This window comes from Acartia tonsa, chromosome 7 (genome assembly GCF_053477335.1).
Source record: "Acartia tonsa isolate MP-2025a chromosome 7, ASM5347733v1, whole genome shotgun sequence".
Classification (NCBI taxonomy): Eukaryota; Metazoa; Arthropoda; class Copepoda; order Calanoida; family Acartiidae; genus Acartia; species Acartia tonsa.
Window position 1 is genome coordinate 14,894,651 of NC_137266.1, and position 17,887 is coordinate 14,912,537.

Genomic DNA, 17,887 nt, shown 5'->3' on the forward strand with positions numbered 1-17,887 from the left:
ATTTTATTTTGATAAAATGACCTGTTAGAAATTTTTATTTTTATGATTTATTATTTTGACTGTGGCCGTACAAAATGTTGCCATTATTAATTTTTGTTGTACACCTGATATTGGGGGTTGTTAGTGGTTATGATGGAGATGAACTCAATGCCAAAGGTTGTCCCCAGGTAGGAATTAGGCTTTGTCATTTAGCCCATTACACAGTACTGAAGTGCATAACACAGTAAATTTTACGATTGCATAGCTTCTCTGTAACTTTCTTTAATCTTTAATATTTGTTTTAATGAGAAGTTTAAAATATTAGTATTCGGTCGAGAAAAGTTAAAAATCTCAAGGGATAAGACAATCGAGATAATTTGATACACATGAAACATATAATATCTTTCATTTCTGTGAAAAAGATTAGTTGTAACATTTGAACACTTCTAGATTATACCAACCAATCAATCAAATTTTTGAGCTAACGAATAAAAGTGCATTATTATATAACTTTGGGTACCAGTAATATTTACAATACATAGTCTCCTCCCTTCCTAAAAACAATGAGGCATTATTTAGTTAGAATAGAGAAAATATTTAGATGATTTAAGTCATTTAAAGCCTCTAAATTACTCTGTTAATTGAATTTTGTTATTTTCTTCCTCCATTGATTTATTAAACATTTTTTTCTTTCCAGGCATTTGGAGAGAATTGTAATTGCGGAATGGGGGTGTACAGAAGTTATTTTCCTGACAGAGAAGTTTTTATCACTAATTGTACAAATACAGGTGAGTCCCATTTTTAGTAGCGAAGCTACTCTATAATTCGAAATGTCCGTCCGTCCGTCCGTCTGTCCGTGAAAGACAGAATAGGGGAAACGTGATTTTCTCGGCTCCTATTAAAGATAGACAGCTGAAATTTTTTGACAGCATTCCCATTATTAAGGAGCACAATTAACCATAAAACATCAAGGGCGGTCGGACCCCTGTTTAGCAGGTTTTAGGCTATTTTTGTATGTTTAACATTTTTCTCCGTATCTTCTGTGCGATTTTCAAAATTTTTTCAGTTATTGATATCAAAATTAAATTTCCTGTCGTTTACAGAAAACAACCATGACGGCCACACTGCCATTTTGCAGGTTTTAGGCTATTTTTGTATTTTTCACATTTCCACCATATCTTCAGTGTTTATGGTCCAATTTTCAAAATTTTTTCAGTTATAGATATGAGAATTAAATTTCCCGTCGTTTAAAGAAAACATCCATAACGGCCAGACTGCCTTTTTGCAGGTTTTAGGCTATTTTTGTATTTATCACGTTATTCTCCATATCTTCAGTGTTTATGGTCCGATTTTCAAAATTTTTTCAGTTATAGATATCAAAATTAAATTTCCCGTCGTTTAAAGAAAACAACCATGGCGGTCAGACTGCCTTTTATCAGGTTTTTGGCTATTTTTATATGTTTTAAATATTTCCCCATATATTTGGTGTTTTTGGTCCAATTTTCAAACTTTTTTGGGATAAATACACTTTAAATCTACTTTTACGTATTTCCATCCACGATTTTTTGTGCGTCGCTACTTATGGATGTTGTCATCCTTGTTATTATCTTAAAGTATTAGAATGGTTGCAAGTTTTTTTTTTTACAATAAAACTTTATGAGAAGTAGGTAAAAGAAAATGAAAATAATACCTATTGAAAGAAAATGAATTTCAACACATTAATTTGGATTTTTTATATTTTTTTCTACTTTTACACTGCCCTGCGAGACAAGGGTGTTTGACGTAAGGACTTTCTGGCAAAGATTATAAAGTTAATTTTCTATTTAAATCATTCCTAACTGTTACAGGATTGTTTCATGCCAAGTTTGAAATCTATAAGATTCTATCATTCCAATAAATTAGCGATAAGAGCCATCCTTTTGTTTTTAAGATAATATTTACACAAGTGTATTAAATAATTACTAAAGTATATTCATTTTAGGATTTAGAGACAGCAATATGCTAAACCACCTAGACAAGAGAACAGAAGTTTTAATATTCACTGGAAATCATATACCTGCACTTCCTTGGAATGTATTTGGAATTTGGAAGGTATTTTCTTTAAAACATTTAATTTTTAGCTTTCTCAAGGTGTAAAATCAATACTAAAATTTTCTGTTTTAACAATTTTATACTATTCAATTAGAATCTATTTCTCCTGTTTCCCATTTTATCTCTTTGATTGAATGATTTGCTTTATAATAATTACCTAATTGGTATTTGAACTTATTTCTGACTGTTCTCCACGCTTAACCGTTCCCTTTTTAGAGCCCTCTACTATCTTTATCATAAGTCATAATCAATCTAATTTTTTTCTCAGGATTATGACAACCTTACAGTGGTTGATCTAAGTAATAATGGTATCAAGGAGATTCCTGGCAAAGCTTTACACAAAGTAAGTTTTGACTACTTAATCACGAAAACTTCATTAATAATAAGGGAGGGGCTATTTCCTATCCCTATCCCTACAGGACCTATATACCAGTGGTGCCCTTCGGTGCTACCAATTACCCAATATAATCTAAACTTTGCAAAGACTCTCTGAAAGAAATAAATGAAAACCGAACAAACCCCCCCTCCCCCTAATTGTCAATTAAATTTATTTTATATTGGGAGGGGGGTTATGTGCTCGACCTGGTACTTTCAGGAAAACTTTTACAATATTGTTTTTAAGACTAATCTAATTTGAACATATATGATTAAGGTAAAGAATGTAAAAAGATTGATGTTGAACCACAATGACCTCTACATAGTCAGTACTCTGTCTCATCCCAGAGTTTTCTCAAACTTTGAGAATTTGAGAGAGTTACATCTGACAAATGCCTTCACTGAACAGATTGTTTCACAGTGGTATCTGCTTAATCTAGAGGTATTTTTGAATTTATTTAGTTGCTAATATTTATTTTAGCTTGTTAGTAAGAATATAAGATTTCCCATCACTGGAAAATAGACATTGAATTAATATACCCATCAATAATAAACAATACAAACCCCCTATGTAGAAAAAAATTATAGGAAGAAAAGTTTTATTGTACAAAGATTTTAAGCCAACAAATAGTAAAGCTAGTTTAAAACCTAGTTTACTACCCATTGTCCCTTTCCTCCGGACTAAATATTTAATAACTAGGGGTTACGCCCCTAGAGGCCTCTAGGAGCACTTGAGGAGAAGGGAGTTGAATTTGATAACCAATTTTTTTATTATTTTAGATTTAAGAAGAAAAAAAATTGGTGGGGGGGGGGTGACCCCCTTCACTTTTAATTTTTTGTTAAAAAAAATTGAGAGGCGATTTTTTTTGGAAGAGTTGTGGTACCCTCCCCCAAAATAGTTATAAACCTTCACAGGACCTATGAGAAGCTACCCTTTAAAGGAAAACCTGATAGGTTCAGCGGTTAGCAAGATCCTTCGGTACAAACACACAGACAAACAGACATTCTGTTACTTTATTATAAGGACTAGCGGCTTCGCCCCTAGCCTCTAGGGGCTTTGCCTCTAGAGGTTTGATCAAACCAATTTTTCGTAATTTAGATTTTAAAAAATAAATATAAAAAAAGTGTTTTTTTTTTTTGGGGGGGGGGTGAGGGTGTCCCACCCCCCAAGAAAATAGTTATAAACCTTCCCGAGGCCTATGAGAAGCTACTCTGTAAAGGAGAACCCGATCGGTTCAGCGGTTAGCGAGATCCTTCGTTACAAACAAACAAACATACACACAGACATCGTTCTACTTTGTATTATAGATAATTTAGAGGAAACATGTAAATAAATAATTTTATATTACATACATAATACCTACTATTTATTTTACTTGCCCAAAAAGGTGAAATAAAGCATTATTTAAAAATAAAGTTTTACTTTGTACTTTTTTTCTAGGACATCTTCATTGGCTCAGCACTTACAAAGTTGGAAAAACTTCACCTGGAACAAAATGAAATTTGGAAGATATCAAATCCAAAGATTTTCTGCCCTCTCAAAAATTTGATGGACCTTCATTTAGGTAACATGACATTTTTTTATCTTTTTTCTTATAAGATTTTGTACAAGTTGGTACCTATTGTTTTAGTTTTCTAATGTTTTTGGCGAAACATATGAGGTTCCTAACTAGAAACTTATCCTTAATTTCAGGCTAAAGAGAACCCAAGATAGAGCATGTCTACTTTCTATTCGGTTCTCTTATGCATACAAATGTTTTATTTTAGCTGATAACCAGCTGACTGACATCAACTTTGACCTGGATTGTCTTGAACACCTTCGCCACCTGGATATTGAGTACAACAAGATTACAAACTTGAACAATCAGTCCTTGCAGACCATTGATAGAATATTTGGCAATGTAAGCAGTGGAAGAAGTATTAACATGAAGGCAGGCATTTCCATACTTTCTCTTATCTTCTGTTTTCCACACGGCTTCAATGCCCAAGCCCAATACAAGTAACTTAGTAGCTCAATAGCATACTCACAGGGACATTGTTAACCCCCACCCCCTCCCCTCCACAAAAAAAGGTGTGCTCCAACATTTCGGAATTAGATTAGATTCCTAAAAATAAAAAAGTTTGGACATCCTCGCTTACACAGTCAAGACGACTTAACAAATACCGTGGAATTAAATGTTACAGTTTTTCACTATAATACTGCTAGTATTATGGTGCAGGCTTCCTTGAAAAACAAATGAAATTATGGAATAAAACTTCAGGGCAATCCCTTTCGCTGTGATTGCGAGATGTCGCCATTCTACAATTGGTTTATGTCAACAACAGTCAAAATTTCAAACAAGGAACAAATTATGATTTATTATTTTTTTTTGTATCTATACATTAAGATTATTTACCTAACTTTTTTGTTCGCGAATTAAAATTTTTATTTTATATTTACCTAAAGACTACTCAAATGGTAATGATTCAGGCCAAACATAATAAATTATCTAAGGGTATTTAATCCAGTTCCAAATTATAGTGGCTAAAACTACTAAAAATTCATACCTGTCCAGTAGAAACAACTTTTTTATTTTACTTTAAACTCTTTTTTCCAAAGTGGTACTGACTCTACCTAATTTGAAAGTTTTTTTTACATTTTTTTGTACCTACTAAAATACCTTTTTTTGTTCTACTGTATTTACTATTTAGGTATATTTTGCGTTGTTTTATATTAACACCCGTCCAATATTGATAAAAGAAAGCAAAGTTCTTCAAAATATAATTTGTAAAGGAGGAGGTGCGATGTTTTGACGGATTTCCCAAGTATAACAGTGGCATTAGACTGACAAATCTAAAGAAATTAGACTGTGAATATGACGTTGATGAAGTAGAGGTATGTTCTTGTTTTTGTGTTGGCCATAATGTTTAATTGTTCATGGTTGGAATAGAATTAGCGACAATGACGTCCATGCCTTTTTTTTTGTTGGGGGGAACCCCCTAAAGTTTAATTACCAGCCTCCCTACCTGGTGATTTTTTTTGTAAGTTGTTTGTCTATATAAAAGTAACTTAGTAAGACTATTGTATTATTGTATGATTAATATTTTGTTTTACTATTTATTGATCATTATATTTTTTAAGGCCAGAAGATATGATTCATCAAGCGCTTTGATACACACATTGTCAGTGATCATAGCCCTAATGGTGCTAGCCTTCATACTTACTATTCTCTATATGAAGAGGCAGGACTTTAGATATTTTATAAAATAAAAATGCAAATTTTTTATCAATAGAGCCACCTTATAATTTGCGAATTTGTTATATAAACAAAATTAATTCTTGAGTAGAATAAAATTATTGTTAGTTAATTTAGTGCTAGTTTTTGTACTAATGAAGATTTAGAGAAAGTCCCAAAAGTTTTTAAACCAACGAATTATATCACTTCCTTATAAAATAAGATTACAGTCCAATGTCCCTTCCTCATATATAATAATTGACAGAAAGATTCTTTTTTCTTCACCGAGCCAAAATATCAGATAAAACTTAATTAAATATCTAAATAAATTAACAGAGAACGAGTATTCCCAGCCTTGAAGAGCTATACAATGCAGTATTCCAGTATTCAGAGAGATGATGATAAAGTTCCAGTCAATCTGTAAAGGGTTATACAGGTTCCAGTCAAACTGAATAGGATTAACCAGGTTCCAGTCAACTGTATAGGGTTAAACAGGTTCAAGAGTCAACCAAAGTGTATGACACTGTGGTAGCAGGATAGCACAGACATCAACTTTACTGTGCTCCTATGCATTTTAAGGAACCTTTTTAAGTATTTTAACAAATAACCAGATCATTTTAAAGTCCTCTATGTCATTTTTAAAGAGCTTTAACTAACTAAACCATATTGACTAAAAGTCCCCTTGTTAGAATTATTGATATGATTTCTTTTTAAAAACAGAGTAATTTTAATGTCCTTGGGGTAAAATTTGGAATATTTGATTTTTGGTAAAATTTATTTTTAATTTGTCATAAAAAATGCAAAGCTTTCATTATACTAAGGAACTTTATCTGCCATAACTAAACAATACTTTTGTATTTGAAAGCATTACATTATTGGGAACATACAGTATTTTTATATTCAACATTTTACATATTTTAATTGTTTAATGCTTTTGAGTATTTGGTTTGCTAGTCTTAGATTTTTGTATTGAGTTTTATAGAGAGTTCCAAAATAAACAAAAAGATATCTTATATGAGTAACCACACATATATTAAGCTGCTTTAATATATGGCGTGTTATTAAGTATCTTTAACTTTTTTGGACACCCTTTCAAACACATAATATACAATCAGTCACATTATAAGCTCAGTGATTATGAACTTATTTGTAGCGAAGCTACCCTTTGACTAGGTTATCTTCACACGGTCCGACAGCCAGTTAACGATTGCAGTCTATCTAATATTTATATTTTCTTTTACGATTTCTAGATTCTACAGTATATTTGCATCTGAACAGTATACAATCTTGACAATATTTTATACAATTATTGGATTATGTTAAAACTGGTTCTTTACAAATATCGCCTATTGCTGGTGTGCTAATTATGGACAAAACTGTCCTTTTTTTTACACAATGTGATTACATTTTCACAATATTACATATATTTGGCTAGTGTAGATTGTATTGTATTATAACCTTTGCTATTAATTATTGATTTAACGTGCCAAAGCTTTTTAAAAGCACAAACAACACAAAGGAAAACTTTTTAAAATTGTAATTCAATTTAAGGGAATTTTTTTCATGAATTGTCCCATTTAATTAGAATACAAAAAGTTGAAGTCATCTAAATATGATTTTTAAAACTATTTTTGCAGTAATTATTAAATTTTGCAATTTTTTATTAAGAATTCGTACATTGTGCCTTGTTGCAACTAGTTTTCTGTGATTCTGTATACACATATTATAACATAAAATATTTTTCATAAAATTTACATTAGGTGTCTTTGATTATAAAAAAACCGGAATTTCAGGGATTTTGGACATTTCGATTAAAACAATTTAATCACTACCTATCCTTTATTATTTCCAATAAGAAATTTCTTTTTTTTTATATATAAACAATGTTTATTTTCACTATAATTTTACACTAATTTTTTTTGGTGTATTTGAAACACAAACATCATAATTCTCTAATAATCTCAATAGTATTTTAACTACAAAAAAAGGGATTGTCATGTTTTTAGACCTAAGCATTCAGATAACCAAATTTTCTTTAAAAAGTCTAACCGCTTAAAACTCCCGCTAGATGCTATCATTGTTTTCGTGTATGCTGAAAGTGTTTACGAGCATATCCCTCATTCTATTCATTAGCTAAAAAAACTTACATAGTAAACTATTATAAACCTACTTTGACCTTTTTAAAAAGTTTTAAAACTAAATATCTAAAATTTTTCAGCTTTAAAAGTATCATGATAATTCTTGGAGTCTTAAAAAGTCTGACATATTTAAATTTAATTATATATTCCAGTATTGCTTCAAAACCGATTTGTATCTGCTGGATCAGAACTGGTTCTCAGCAATACTAAAAAATCATGTATAGCATCGTATAACAGACAATTTTCCACGAATATTAAAATAAAAATCATTAAATCAAAACCGGTTTTGTTTTAATAAAACGGCCCTTTTTTGGGGCCAACAAAAATGGTTAAAATGTTGTAAATTTACATTTTGATATCCGCGAAAACCTATCTATAATACGATGCGATGAATAACTATTAACCCACCAAATTTTGACACAAGTAGATACAGCTTATTATAAATTGTTATAAAAACGTAGTTACCAAGATTTTGTTAAAAGTATTTATCAGAAAATTTGTTATTATTTTAAAGCAAATGGTAGATACTAGAACAGAGACAATTAAGATTTATTACATCTGAATTTCCATTTACCCACTCACGGATAACTGTCTTTAAAACTCATGGCAGAAATACTAATTCAAGATTTGTTATACGTAAGTTTTAAGCCAACAAATGAAAGAGTGTTCAAAAAACTTTGTCACAAACATACATTCAGTACTTTTCAGCTCCTCAGTTGCGCTAGCTGGCCCCTCTCCTCTTTTTTAGGGGGTGGCCCCTCCTTTTTATTTGGTTGCCCTACATAAGGGGAACAAAAGTTTGGTTTCACTTGGGTTGCACAAACCCAACTACTGCATGTATGGTCACAAATATAATTTACAGCCCAATGTCCCTCTCCCTGTTTTGCATACAATCAATCTTTTTTGTGCTCTGTTTTACTATTTAGTTTATTTTTAGTTTAACATATTTTATCTATACATTACTTGGTTTGCTACAAATATCATACTTAAATAAAAAATGGGTATAGTCCCTTTTGTGGCAACGCTCCTTAATGGGCGATTCGCCGTATTTTATAGTAGCTTTTCTCCTATTTCTAGCCCCTGCGGGGGGCTCTAACCCTGAGAGGGGCCAATTGCCTAACCCTGCGGGGCAATCACCTAACCTAACCTATAATAACCTATCAAAAGCCATTTTGAAAATACGATGAATCGCCTCTTAAGGGGCCACGAAAGGGACTTTACCGCAAAAAATTGTACAACAACTAAAACCACACAACGATAAATTAATTGCTAACATTCCAGATTTTTTTTCAAGATGCTGTGAATTTGTATGATGAAAATTTGAACTTTTTACCAGTGAAAGTATTTGCAACTCAAGGAAAGGGAAAAATTATGTTAATTAAAAAGCTAGGACGCATTTTAATACATTTTCTGATGGACAGACAGACATAATGACAGTAAAATATACGTGGATGTTATGACAGGTGAAAAATTATCGTCAATTTTGGTTGCTTACATGGACATCGTTTATTGGTCAGTTTGTTTATCCAGTTGGAGGAGAGGATAAAAGGGTGGGGCGAAGATCGTTGTTTTAGCAAGCCATAAGTTTCACTTTATTACAGTACATGATAATCTGGTGTAAAATCCAAGTAATAATAAATCCAGTACAGACGGACAAAGTTTTTTCACTTCTAAAAAGCAAAGATTATCTAAATTTATCATTTGTCTACAAAGAAGGCATCAACATGATGGTGTACCTGTTCCTCACACTGTCAGCCGCAGCGATGACACACCTGGCTGACGGTCAGTCCAGCCGGGAAACTGAGAGATTTCTTATAGACAGCCCTTACAATCTTTGCCGCCAGCCGTTATATCGCAGGTAAGTGGTTTTATGCAGGGACGGGGGAGTGGACATTAAGGCTGTTTTGTTTATTACTCTAGTCCCCAAAGTCTTTCTTAACGTTTTCTTATTCGTTGGCTTAACAACCTTGGATACTTTGATTGGTTGTTAAATTTAGTTGAATGTCCAAACGTTTCAACAACTAATTGTAATCTACAGAAGTAGTATTTTGTGTATCATCATTGGGGATGTACATCAATTTATCGGCCATTGTCTTATCCCTTTAGATCCTTGGATTTTATGCCTGGGATACTTGGATAGGACAATGGACGAGAACTAAATCTACACCCCCCTCCCCTTTTATTTGTCATGATTAGCAATATTAGTTAAATGAAATTATTGATGGAAAAGTTTGACCCCGACAGCATGCTTAAGTCATCCAATTGCAGAATGAGTTTAGGAGAAAGAACCATTTACTTACAGCCCATTGTTCCCTAGCAACTAGTTTTTTGATACATATTTTGTTATTGTTGTTTTGTGTTTTAACTTTTGATCAGAGTTATTTCAATAGCCCGTATTTTATTCTGGTCCCTAAGTTAAAAAAACGTTTGCTTCTTAGATCTTAGATCTTAGTACACTTTTATTAATTTTAGATTGGGTTGTACAACCTTTAGCAGTATATTATCTTTTCCCCTAATAATAATATGATAACATTTATTCTTCAAATCATATTTCGTAGACTGAAACGTTTCCTAATATAAATGTTGTTTATGATAATCGTAGCTACTCCATAAATAACTTAACTTGTTTAATACCAAATATTAGAAGTTTCATTCAAATAGAAACTTTGTTATTTGTGAATATTTTATGGATTTATATGCTTTCAGTAAAAGGTATCATTTTATATTTTAAATTTCTATGCTACTTCTATATTTGATCATCATTTCTAAATACAAAATTTATAAATACGATCTTAACATATTGAAAATCAATTGAAATAGATATTTGAAGCCAATTACCGAATCACGTGTTCTCTAGAAAACGTTCCAATAGTTTAAATGTTATAATATGATATTTTTTTTATAAAAAAAAATAATCTTTAAACTAACAATTCTTGAGATTTTAAACACGTTTTAAATTAAAAAGTGATGATTTCAGAAATAAATTTATCAAATACTAATAACTTGTAACGAATCTCAGCTATAAATACAGAAATAGATTGCTCAATCAATGATTGTTCTATTTGCGCCACTATAAAAACTTGTTTATTTTTAGCGCTAACGTAACAGCCAGTACAGATTTGAATGAACGAACAGCCCAAGATGGTTATCTTCATTCAGGTATAAACTATTTTATTTCTTAGTTATCTTTTATAAATTGTAAACTGCACTTTTGGTGATTTACCTGAAAGTGTGACGGGACCACATTAACAAAAAAAATTGACTGAAAGGTTTACTTTTATATAATATAACCGTAAACCAAATAAAGCCTCTTTGAAAACCACACCGTTTCTCCCGTTTGAATATATTTTGGTTCAAACAAAATACGTTTGTTACATTAAACTATAAAATTAATAGTTTTTTTTCGGGACTAGCTATAGGTAAAAATTCTGAATTTTGCGAATGAAAGGTTTAAAGTGTCAATCTTAATTTTCAATTGTCCTTTAGGTATATGCTTTAAAATAACCGTCCTATTTATTCATTTCATAAGATTTTTTTGTAGGGATGGTGGGGGTGGGAGGGCTGATTTTTTTTGCACACACCTTTTCTTCAAAGCCTTTCCTACCTTTCATAAAAAGCTACTTTTTCTTAGCAAAATAGATTCAAATTTTAGCCCATCTTAAGATCTTCCATGGAATTTAAACACTTAATTTAGGGTCTGCCTGGAGCGCCAAAGACTCCGATTTCGACCAGTTCATCATGTTCGACCTTGGCCAGCTGATGAACATCACAGCCATAGTGACACAGGGCAAGGCTCATACAGATGATTATGTTTCAGAATATAGAATCCAGGTAATCAAAACAATACGACAATTAATGGTAGATAAATTGATAATCTTCCTAATTCTTACAGATGAAACACAGCACCTGGTATAATAATATAGATAACAAGGATGACAACATCCATAAGTAGCGAAGCACAAAATACATGTTTAAGAATTTAAAGATTAGAAAAAAAACAACGAAACCTTTTCAACATTTGTTTTTAATTTCTTAATATTTTTATTTTAGTACTATGACTAACAGACTGACGGTCAAAGTAAATTACATTCTGGATGCTCAAAACAATGGGAAATTTAATTTTGATATTTTTAACTACAAAAATTTAAAGACCGGACCATAAACACCAAAGATATGAGGAAAAATGTGAAAAATATGAAAATAGCCAAAAACCTGCTAAAAAGCGGTCCTACCGCCATTGATGTGTTATAGTTAATTTTGCTCCTTAATAATGGGAATGTTTCAAAAATTTCAGCCTTTTATCTTTTATAGGAGCCGAGAAAATCACGTTTCCCCCAAACTAAGACATACGGACAAACGGACATTCAAATTAGAGAGTAGCTTCGCTACTAAAAATAAAATATGGCTAGGAATAAGGTATAACCAACAGGCAAAACAAGTCGAAACAAAGGTCTTAAATGTCTATTGATTGGCAAAGGCGAGGATCAGGAGAATGTTTCCTTCGTGAAACATTCATCTACACCAGGGAGGGGGGGGGGGGGACAGTGGACTGTATTTTATATTGGTCCCCAAGTTTAAAATAAAACGCTCTCTTATTAAATATATAGATTGGGTTATACACATACACACTAGCTAGCAGAATCCTATCTTTTCCAGTATTGATTTTAAAGTAATGTGTTTTTCTTTGTCAGGAGATTGTTTTTTTTTCATATGGGAAGGATTAATAATAATATTATATTAATTTATTTTTAGTATGGATCAAACGGTCGAGATTTTACTGATTACAAAGAGGTGGATGGCTCACCCAAGTTGTTTGATGGTAACGTGGATGGTTTTGCTGAACATAGAAACATATTTGAGCAACCCATTATTGCCCAGTGGATCAAGATTAACCCTACAAGGTAAAAATAAAAATGAATATAGAAAGTCTAGATAAATAATCTCTTAATTGGACAAATAAAAATACAGTTTTTGAACAATCTAACCACTGTATTGGTATGAAAGAGTACACAACACATTATTTTGGTACGGAGTTACCTCTGTCTATTTCACCCTGCGGGGCAATCACATAATCTGAAATAACTTATCAAAAGCTACTGTGAAAATACGACGAAACGCCCCTTAAGAGGCGTTGTCACGAAAGGGACTATACCCAAATTTTATAAATGTGCTGCTGCTCCATAACTAAAGTCTGTGCGTATGTCATTATTAAAACAGCTGTTTGTTTGAAGGTTCTGCAAACATTAAAATTACAAAAAATTAAACTTTATTGATAGGTATTACCCAATTATTTTTTTTAGATGGGCCGACAAGATTGCCATGAGAGTTGAATTATACGGGTGCCAGTATATTTCTGATGTTCTATACTTTGATGGAAATGCCATGCTGAAAAGAGGGCTTACGCTGGCTCCTATTTCTTCAAGAAGAGATTTAATAAGGTAATCAATAGAAGCAGTTTGGTCATGTAAAGAAAACAAAGTTTTTTCAAGTACTTGAAATGTAAGAGAAAGACCCTATGTTATATCGAGTTATTTGTAAAGCATGCCTTAACATCGATTCTAGATCATACCTAGCTCTTCTGAGGTCAAATGTACATAAATATAATTTCTGCGTCTTTTCGGAAAAACTTGGTCTTCTTTACATGATCCTATCAGTTTTATTGTGGCAGCTGCTTTTTGATTAGATCTGTCAATACGTCTGATACACTATGAATCAACAAGTTATATAACTAGGTATCATATATAAATTGGATCCAATTAATACTTTGATAAGACTTATTAATTAATTTAAAAATGCTTTACTGGGAACAAGTCCTAACGAACTATAATTAAAGGATTCTGCTTATTGAAACAAGAACAATTATGATCGTGCTGAGATGGCATAATTATATTAATATTAAAAACGATTTAGGCATTATTGTAATTTGACGTATTGGTAGTTGATAAAATGTCGGTTAAAGAAACATTAGCTATAGAGTAGCTACACTATCAAAAATATAATTATTCTAATATAAAATCTGTACAGAAAAATTACGTAAATAAAATGAAAAAAAAATACCATTGTTGACTAGATTACAAGCTGCCTAATTGAATATTTAGTAGCAAAGCTTGCTAGTTTAACTGTTTATGTCCGTTTGATATTGGAAAAATGGAATTTACTCGGCTTCTATATGCGATAGACTTTTAACACTTCTCGTACAGAATAGGTACTCTATTACTTCTGACTCCATTTCTTTACCCGTTAATTTACTGAAAAAAATATCACTTACTCGGCTGCTATTTGAAATAGACTCATTGAATTTAATTAGAAGGTTCCTTGTAACATATACTATATAACTAATTTTGTAAATATTTAACAAAATCTGTATTTTATCTGTCTATTGTCACAAATATTGTCATACTTGTACATATTTTATTTTGAATAGCTTTCAAAGGAGTAAAGAATTAATCATATTAAGTGAGCACTGGTTTTCATTTTTTTACGCAAATTGTATTCTTTTAAACTTGGCTTCCCTCACTCCGTATGACTTTTTGTAAGTATGATTAAAATGCTCTGTATATTTCAGAGTATTTTACACGCTATTTTTTCAACTATACAGTTGGCTTTAAGATTGATTATCTACAAAATTTTGTGTATTGATGTTTAAGAATCTAAACTTTGCAAAATATAATATTTTTAACCTAAGAGTTTTGTGTGAGTTTTTACTGTGTTATGGGGTCATATTAAAGTAAAATAATAAAGTACGTGAGCTATATGTAACTCTGCCCACTTTTTGTAATTTTGTTTTGTTTATGAAGATTAATTAAAAATAATACAGTTAGTTACAAATTTAAATTAAAATATTCTTGGGTAATGTTTTGTTTTTATTCTTTGAATTTCTAAAATATAGAAATTTTAATTAATATTTTAAAGTACATGAAAGTGATACAAAAGTTTCCATAATTAAAATATTTAGATATAAAAGAACAATTTATTTATGATGATAGGAGAATAACGATGAAATAATCTACCATAACTCCTTTTTTGTACTTATTTTACTGCTTATACACAGGGAGTAAGGGAGGGGACAATGGATCGAATATTCAATATTTAGGAGTCTCAGACTTTGGGTACTGGCTTAAAGGAAATGTGCAAGAATTTTGCAGTTTCTGACTGAGTATGGGTACTTGCGCAAGAAATGCCGCTAATCGCTGTGTTAGTTTTAAATATATATAGTTTTGCAGACAGAGAGTAGTTTAAATATAAATACACGGCCCCCCTCCCATACTCTATTTCACTCCCTTCTCCCCCACCCCCTTTTTAAAAGTAGACGAGAAAGGGAAATGGAGAAGGGAGGTGGGGGAAATAAACAGGATAAAAAGGGACAGGAAGGCATGCCAGCCAGCTAGCATGCCAGTTACCCTACAGCCTGCCTGCCCCTTTTTTCCGTGTTCACATCACTTGCCCCCAAATCTCTTTTCTCTTTCCCTGTCATCTGGAGAGTTCCAGGGAGATTTTTCTAGTAATTAATTACAGAATAGTTATGTCAGTCTGTAATACTGATAATCTAATTTTCAAATGATTGCTTTTTTTTTGGAACTTTTTTCTTAGTTTATGGTTTTCTAGATTTAATCAACAATCACTTTACAATTTCCACCAAATTTTCTGGATTATTCTGGATTTCATGGCCTTTCTTCAAAAACTCTTAAATTGAATTAATTGCCCATTGTCCCCTCCCTTACTCCCTGGCTTATATAGGCTTGTAATTAGATATTAGTGGAAAATTTGGGTTATCTCGCTCGCTAGGAACATCAAATTAAATAAATATTTACCTATTCGATTTAATTCGATAATTTTTGTTCAAAATTCATCAATATTTTTTTTAAGTCAGAAAATAACAGGTAGTACTTACTAACAGGACACGGATCTTGGGGTTTCTCTTTTAACCAAAATGCACTCCAGTTTTTTTAGAAACACAGCTTTCTCGGCACTCGACTAAAAATTTGGCCTGGATTCCCGCGAACAATGATCCTGAATTTTTTACTGAATGTATAACCCAGACATTAACCAGGCCCCGGTCTTAGGCATCTTTTTCGTCTGCTAGCAAATTGCATTTTGCTCTTTTGTTGCGACTTGGCTGTGTTAATACTTGGCTGATATTCAAAGACTTATTTGAATGTTGGCCCGGGTCCTCGGGGTGTTGACATACAGTGCAGTTATTTAACCCCTTCCCCCTCTAGTGCTTTACTCTAATGTGTTAATATTTACGATACTAATTATTGGTTGATATTCAAAGACCAAATTGAATTCGGCACAGGTTCCACGGGGTGGAGGCATACAGTTATATACCCCCCTCTATTGTTTTACTGTAATTATACGTCTAAATATAAAATAAAAATCTTATTTAGGTTCCGATTCAAGACGAACCATGAGAATGGAGTGCTGTTGTATTCCCGAGGCACCCAGCAGGATTATTTTGCCCTCCAGCTGGTTGAGTCAAGGCTTCTGCTTAATATCAACCTCGGAAATAACAGGTGAAGTTTTAAGATTTCCTTTTTTAAAGCTTTTTTCTCATGCAAAGAGACATATTTTGAACTTAGGAATAAAATAATGTTCAATGTTTAGGAAAGTTAGCGCATAATTACAAATGTTCAGTTTATGAAAAAAATGCATTTTATATGATTATAAAGTAAATGTATGAAAGGGAAAAGTAGCTTGTGCAATATTGCGTAAAATTGTGAATAAGCTTCCACCAGTCAAAAGCGATTATTAAGTCTAAATGTTCTCAATATTGACAAAACGCATAGTATAATTTAACGCATATATAATAACAGTTAGACTTAAATCGCTTTTAATTGGAAGCTTACTCAAAACTTTACACAATATTGCACAAGCTTATTCTCAAGGTTGGTAGACAAAAACCCACCCCAAAACCCATCCGGGTTTTTCGCCATTTAACCCACCTTTAACTCTTTAGTTGTAAAGCGACTATATAATTCACTTTGACTATTTGACCGTAACTCTATCGGAAGAAATGCGATTATCTCGGATGCTATTTGAGATATATACCAGAAATTTTGAGTGAAGATCCCTAAGACATATGCGCATCTAGTTTATAATTTTGTTGTCCACTTGTCTGCTCTATAAGTTACTATGTCCGTTTTTTCATCCTTTGTTTTTTTTATGCTTCGATACTTGTCATTCTTGGTGACAATGTTGATTACTAACGTATTATCTTTATAATCTAAATTTATTTTTAGGAGAGGAGAAAGATCAGCACCAACTGAACATTCCATGACCCTAGGATCTTTGTTGGATGATAACAACTTTCATGAGGTTTATATTGAAAGGTAAGGTTTACCTGGAAAAATCCACGAAATCATTTTAACTTTTAGCTTATGAAATGTTGTCTTATCTTCACCGCTATAAGTACAAGAATAGTTATTTTTCGCATAGTATTATAAACAGCTTTCCGCGGATATAAAATGTTTAAATTTGTTTACCCCCCCCCAAAAAAATTTACCCCCGGGGTAAAATTTTTGGGGGGGTAATTTAAATTTTATCAAAAATTTAGTATTAAAAATGCGCGCGAAGCGCGCAAAATTTTTTTTTGTTAGAGATTTTCTATTTTGGCACTCCCAGGGTAGGGGTAAATTTTAAATGGGGGGGGGGGGGGTAAAATGAAAAAAATTTTGGGGGTGCCTACGGCACCCCCAAATTCGTTTGGGGGGGGGTATTCGCCCCATTACCCCCCCCCTTGGACGCCTATGAGTAAGATGTCTGTAAATCTATCTGTGTGTAATTTTGAGTTTCTTAGTTGATCATTGTATCTTTAACAAAAAATTGCATTAATAAAACAAAATTTCTGTCAATTAATGAATAATGTTATTGTTATTGTGTCTGGGTCTTTTTATGACGTTGTTGTATGTATCTGAACAAATTTCAAAAAGAGAATTGTAGCTTACGCAATAATCTGAAAATTGTGAGCAAGCATCCAGTCAAATGCGCTTATTAAGTCTAACTGTTCTTAATGTTGACCAAACGCATAGTACAGGCAATTAAAGGAATATTTAAAAACAGTTTGACCAAATAGGAACATTTGACTAGAAG

General features: G+C 32.1%; 2 protein-coding genes and 1 long non-coding RNA gene across 3 annotated transcripts in view; all 3 read left to right on the top strand.

The window, feature by feature from the left end:
* Nucleotide 1: 1 nt before the first annotated feature.
* LOC145324915 (toll-like receptor 5) lies at nucleotides 2–7,184 on the top strand. Its single transcript, XM_080167668.1, has 11 exons — nucleotides 2–167; nucleotides 677–767; nucleotides 1,961–2,070; nucleotides 2,339–2,413; nucleotides 2,723–2,887; nucleotides 3,887–4,010; nucleotides 4,213–4,376; nucleotides 4,707–4,784; nucleotides 5,216–5,320; nucleotides 5,567–5,667; nucleotides 5,997–7,184. The coding sequence occupies exons 1-11, from the start codon at nucleotides 75–77 to the stop codon at nucleotides 6,082–6,084; spliced, it is 1,194 nt and encodes a 397-aa protein (XP_080023794.1). The 5' UTR covers nucleotides 2–74; the 3' UTR covers nucleotides 6,085–7,184.
* Nucleotides 7,185–7,378: 194 nt separating this feature from the next.
* LOC145324922 (uncharacterized) lies at nucleotides 7,379–9,080 on the top strand. Its single transcript, XR_013881351.1, has 2 exons — nucleotides 7,379–8,318; nucleotides 8,736–9,080. It is a non-coding gene; the product is annotated as an uncharacterized LOC145324922 (long non-coding RNA).
* Nucleotides 9,081–9,083: 3 nt separating this feature from the next.
* Nucleotides 9,084–17,887, top strand: part of Nrx-IV (neurexin-4) — a 74,980-nt gene continuing 66,176 nt past the window's right edge. The window contains exons 1-8 of the mRNA XM_080167675.1: nucleotides 9,084–9,152; nucleotides 9,509–9,656; nucleotides 10,893–10,957; nucleotides 11,493–11,629; nucleotides 12,551–12,699; nucleotides 13,099–13,236; nucleotides 16,186–16,311; nucleotides 17,038–17,127. Of these exons, the coding sequence (XP_080023801.1) occupies nucleotides 9,523–9,656; nucleotides 10,893–10,957; nucleotides 11,493–11,629; nucleotides 12,551–12,699; nucleotides 13,099–13,236; nucleotides 16,186–16,311; nucleotides 17,038–17,127 (839 nt within the window). The 5' untranslated portion in view covers nucleotides 9,084–9,152; nucleotides 9,509–9,522. The remainder of the gene's footprint in view (nucleotides 9,153–9,508; nucleotides 9,657–10,892; nucleotides 10,958–11,492; nucleotides 11,630–12,550; nucleotides 12,700–13,098; nucleotides 13,237–16,185; nucleotides 16,312–17,037; nucleotides 17,128–17,887) is intronic.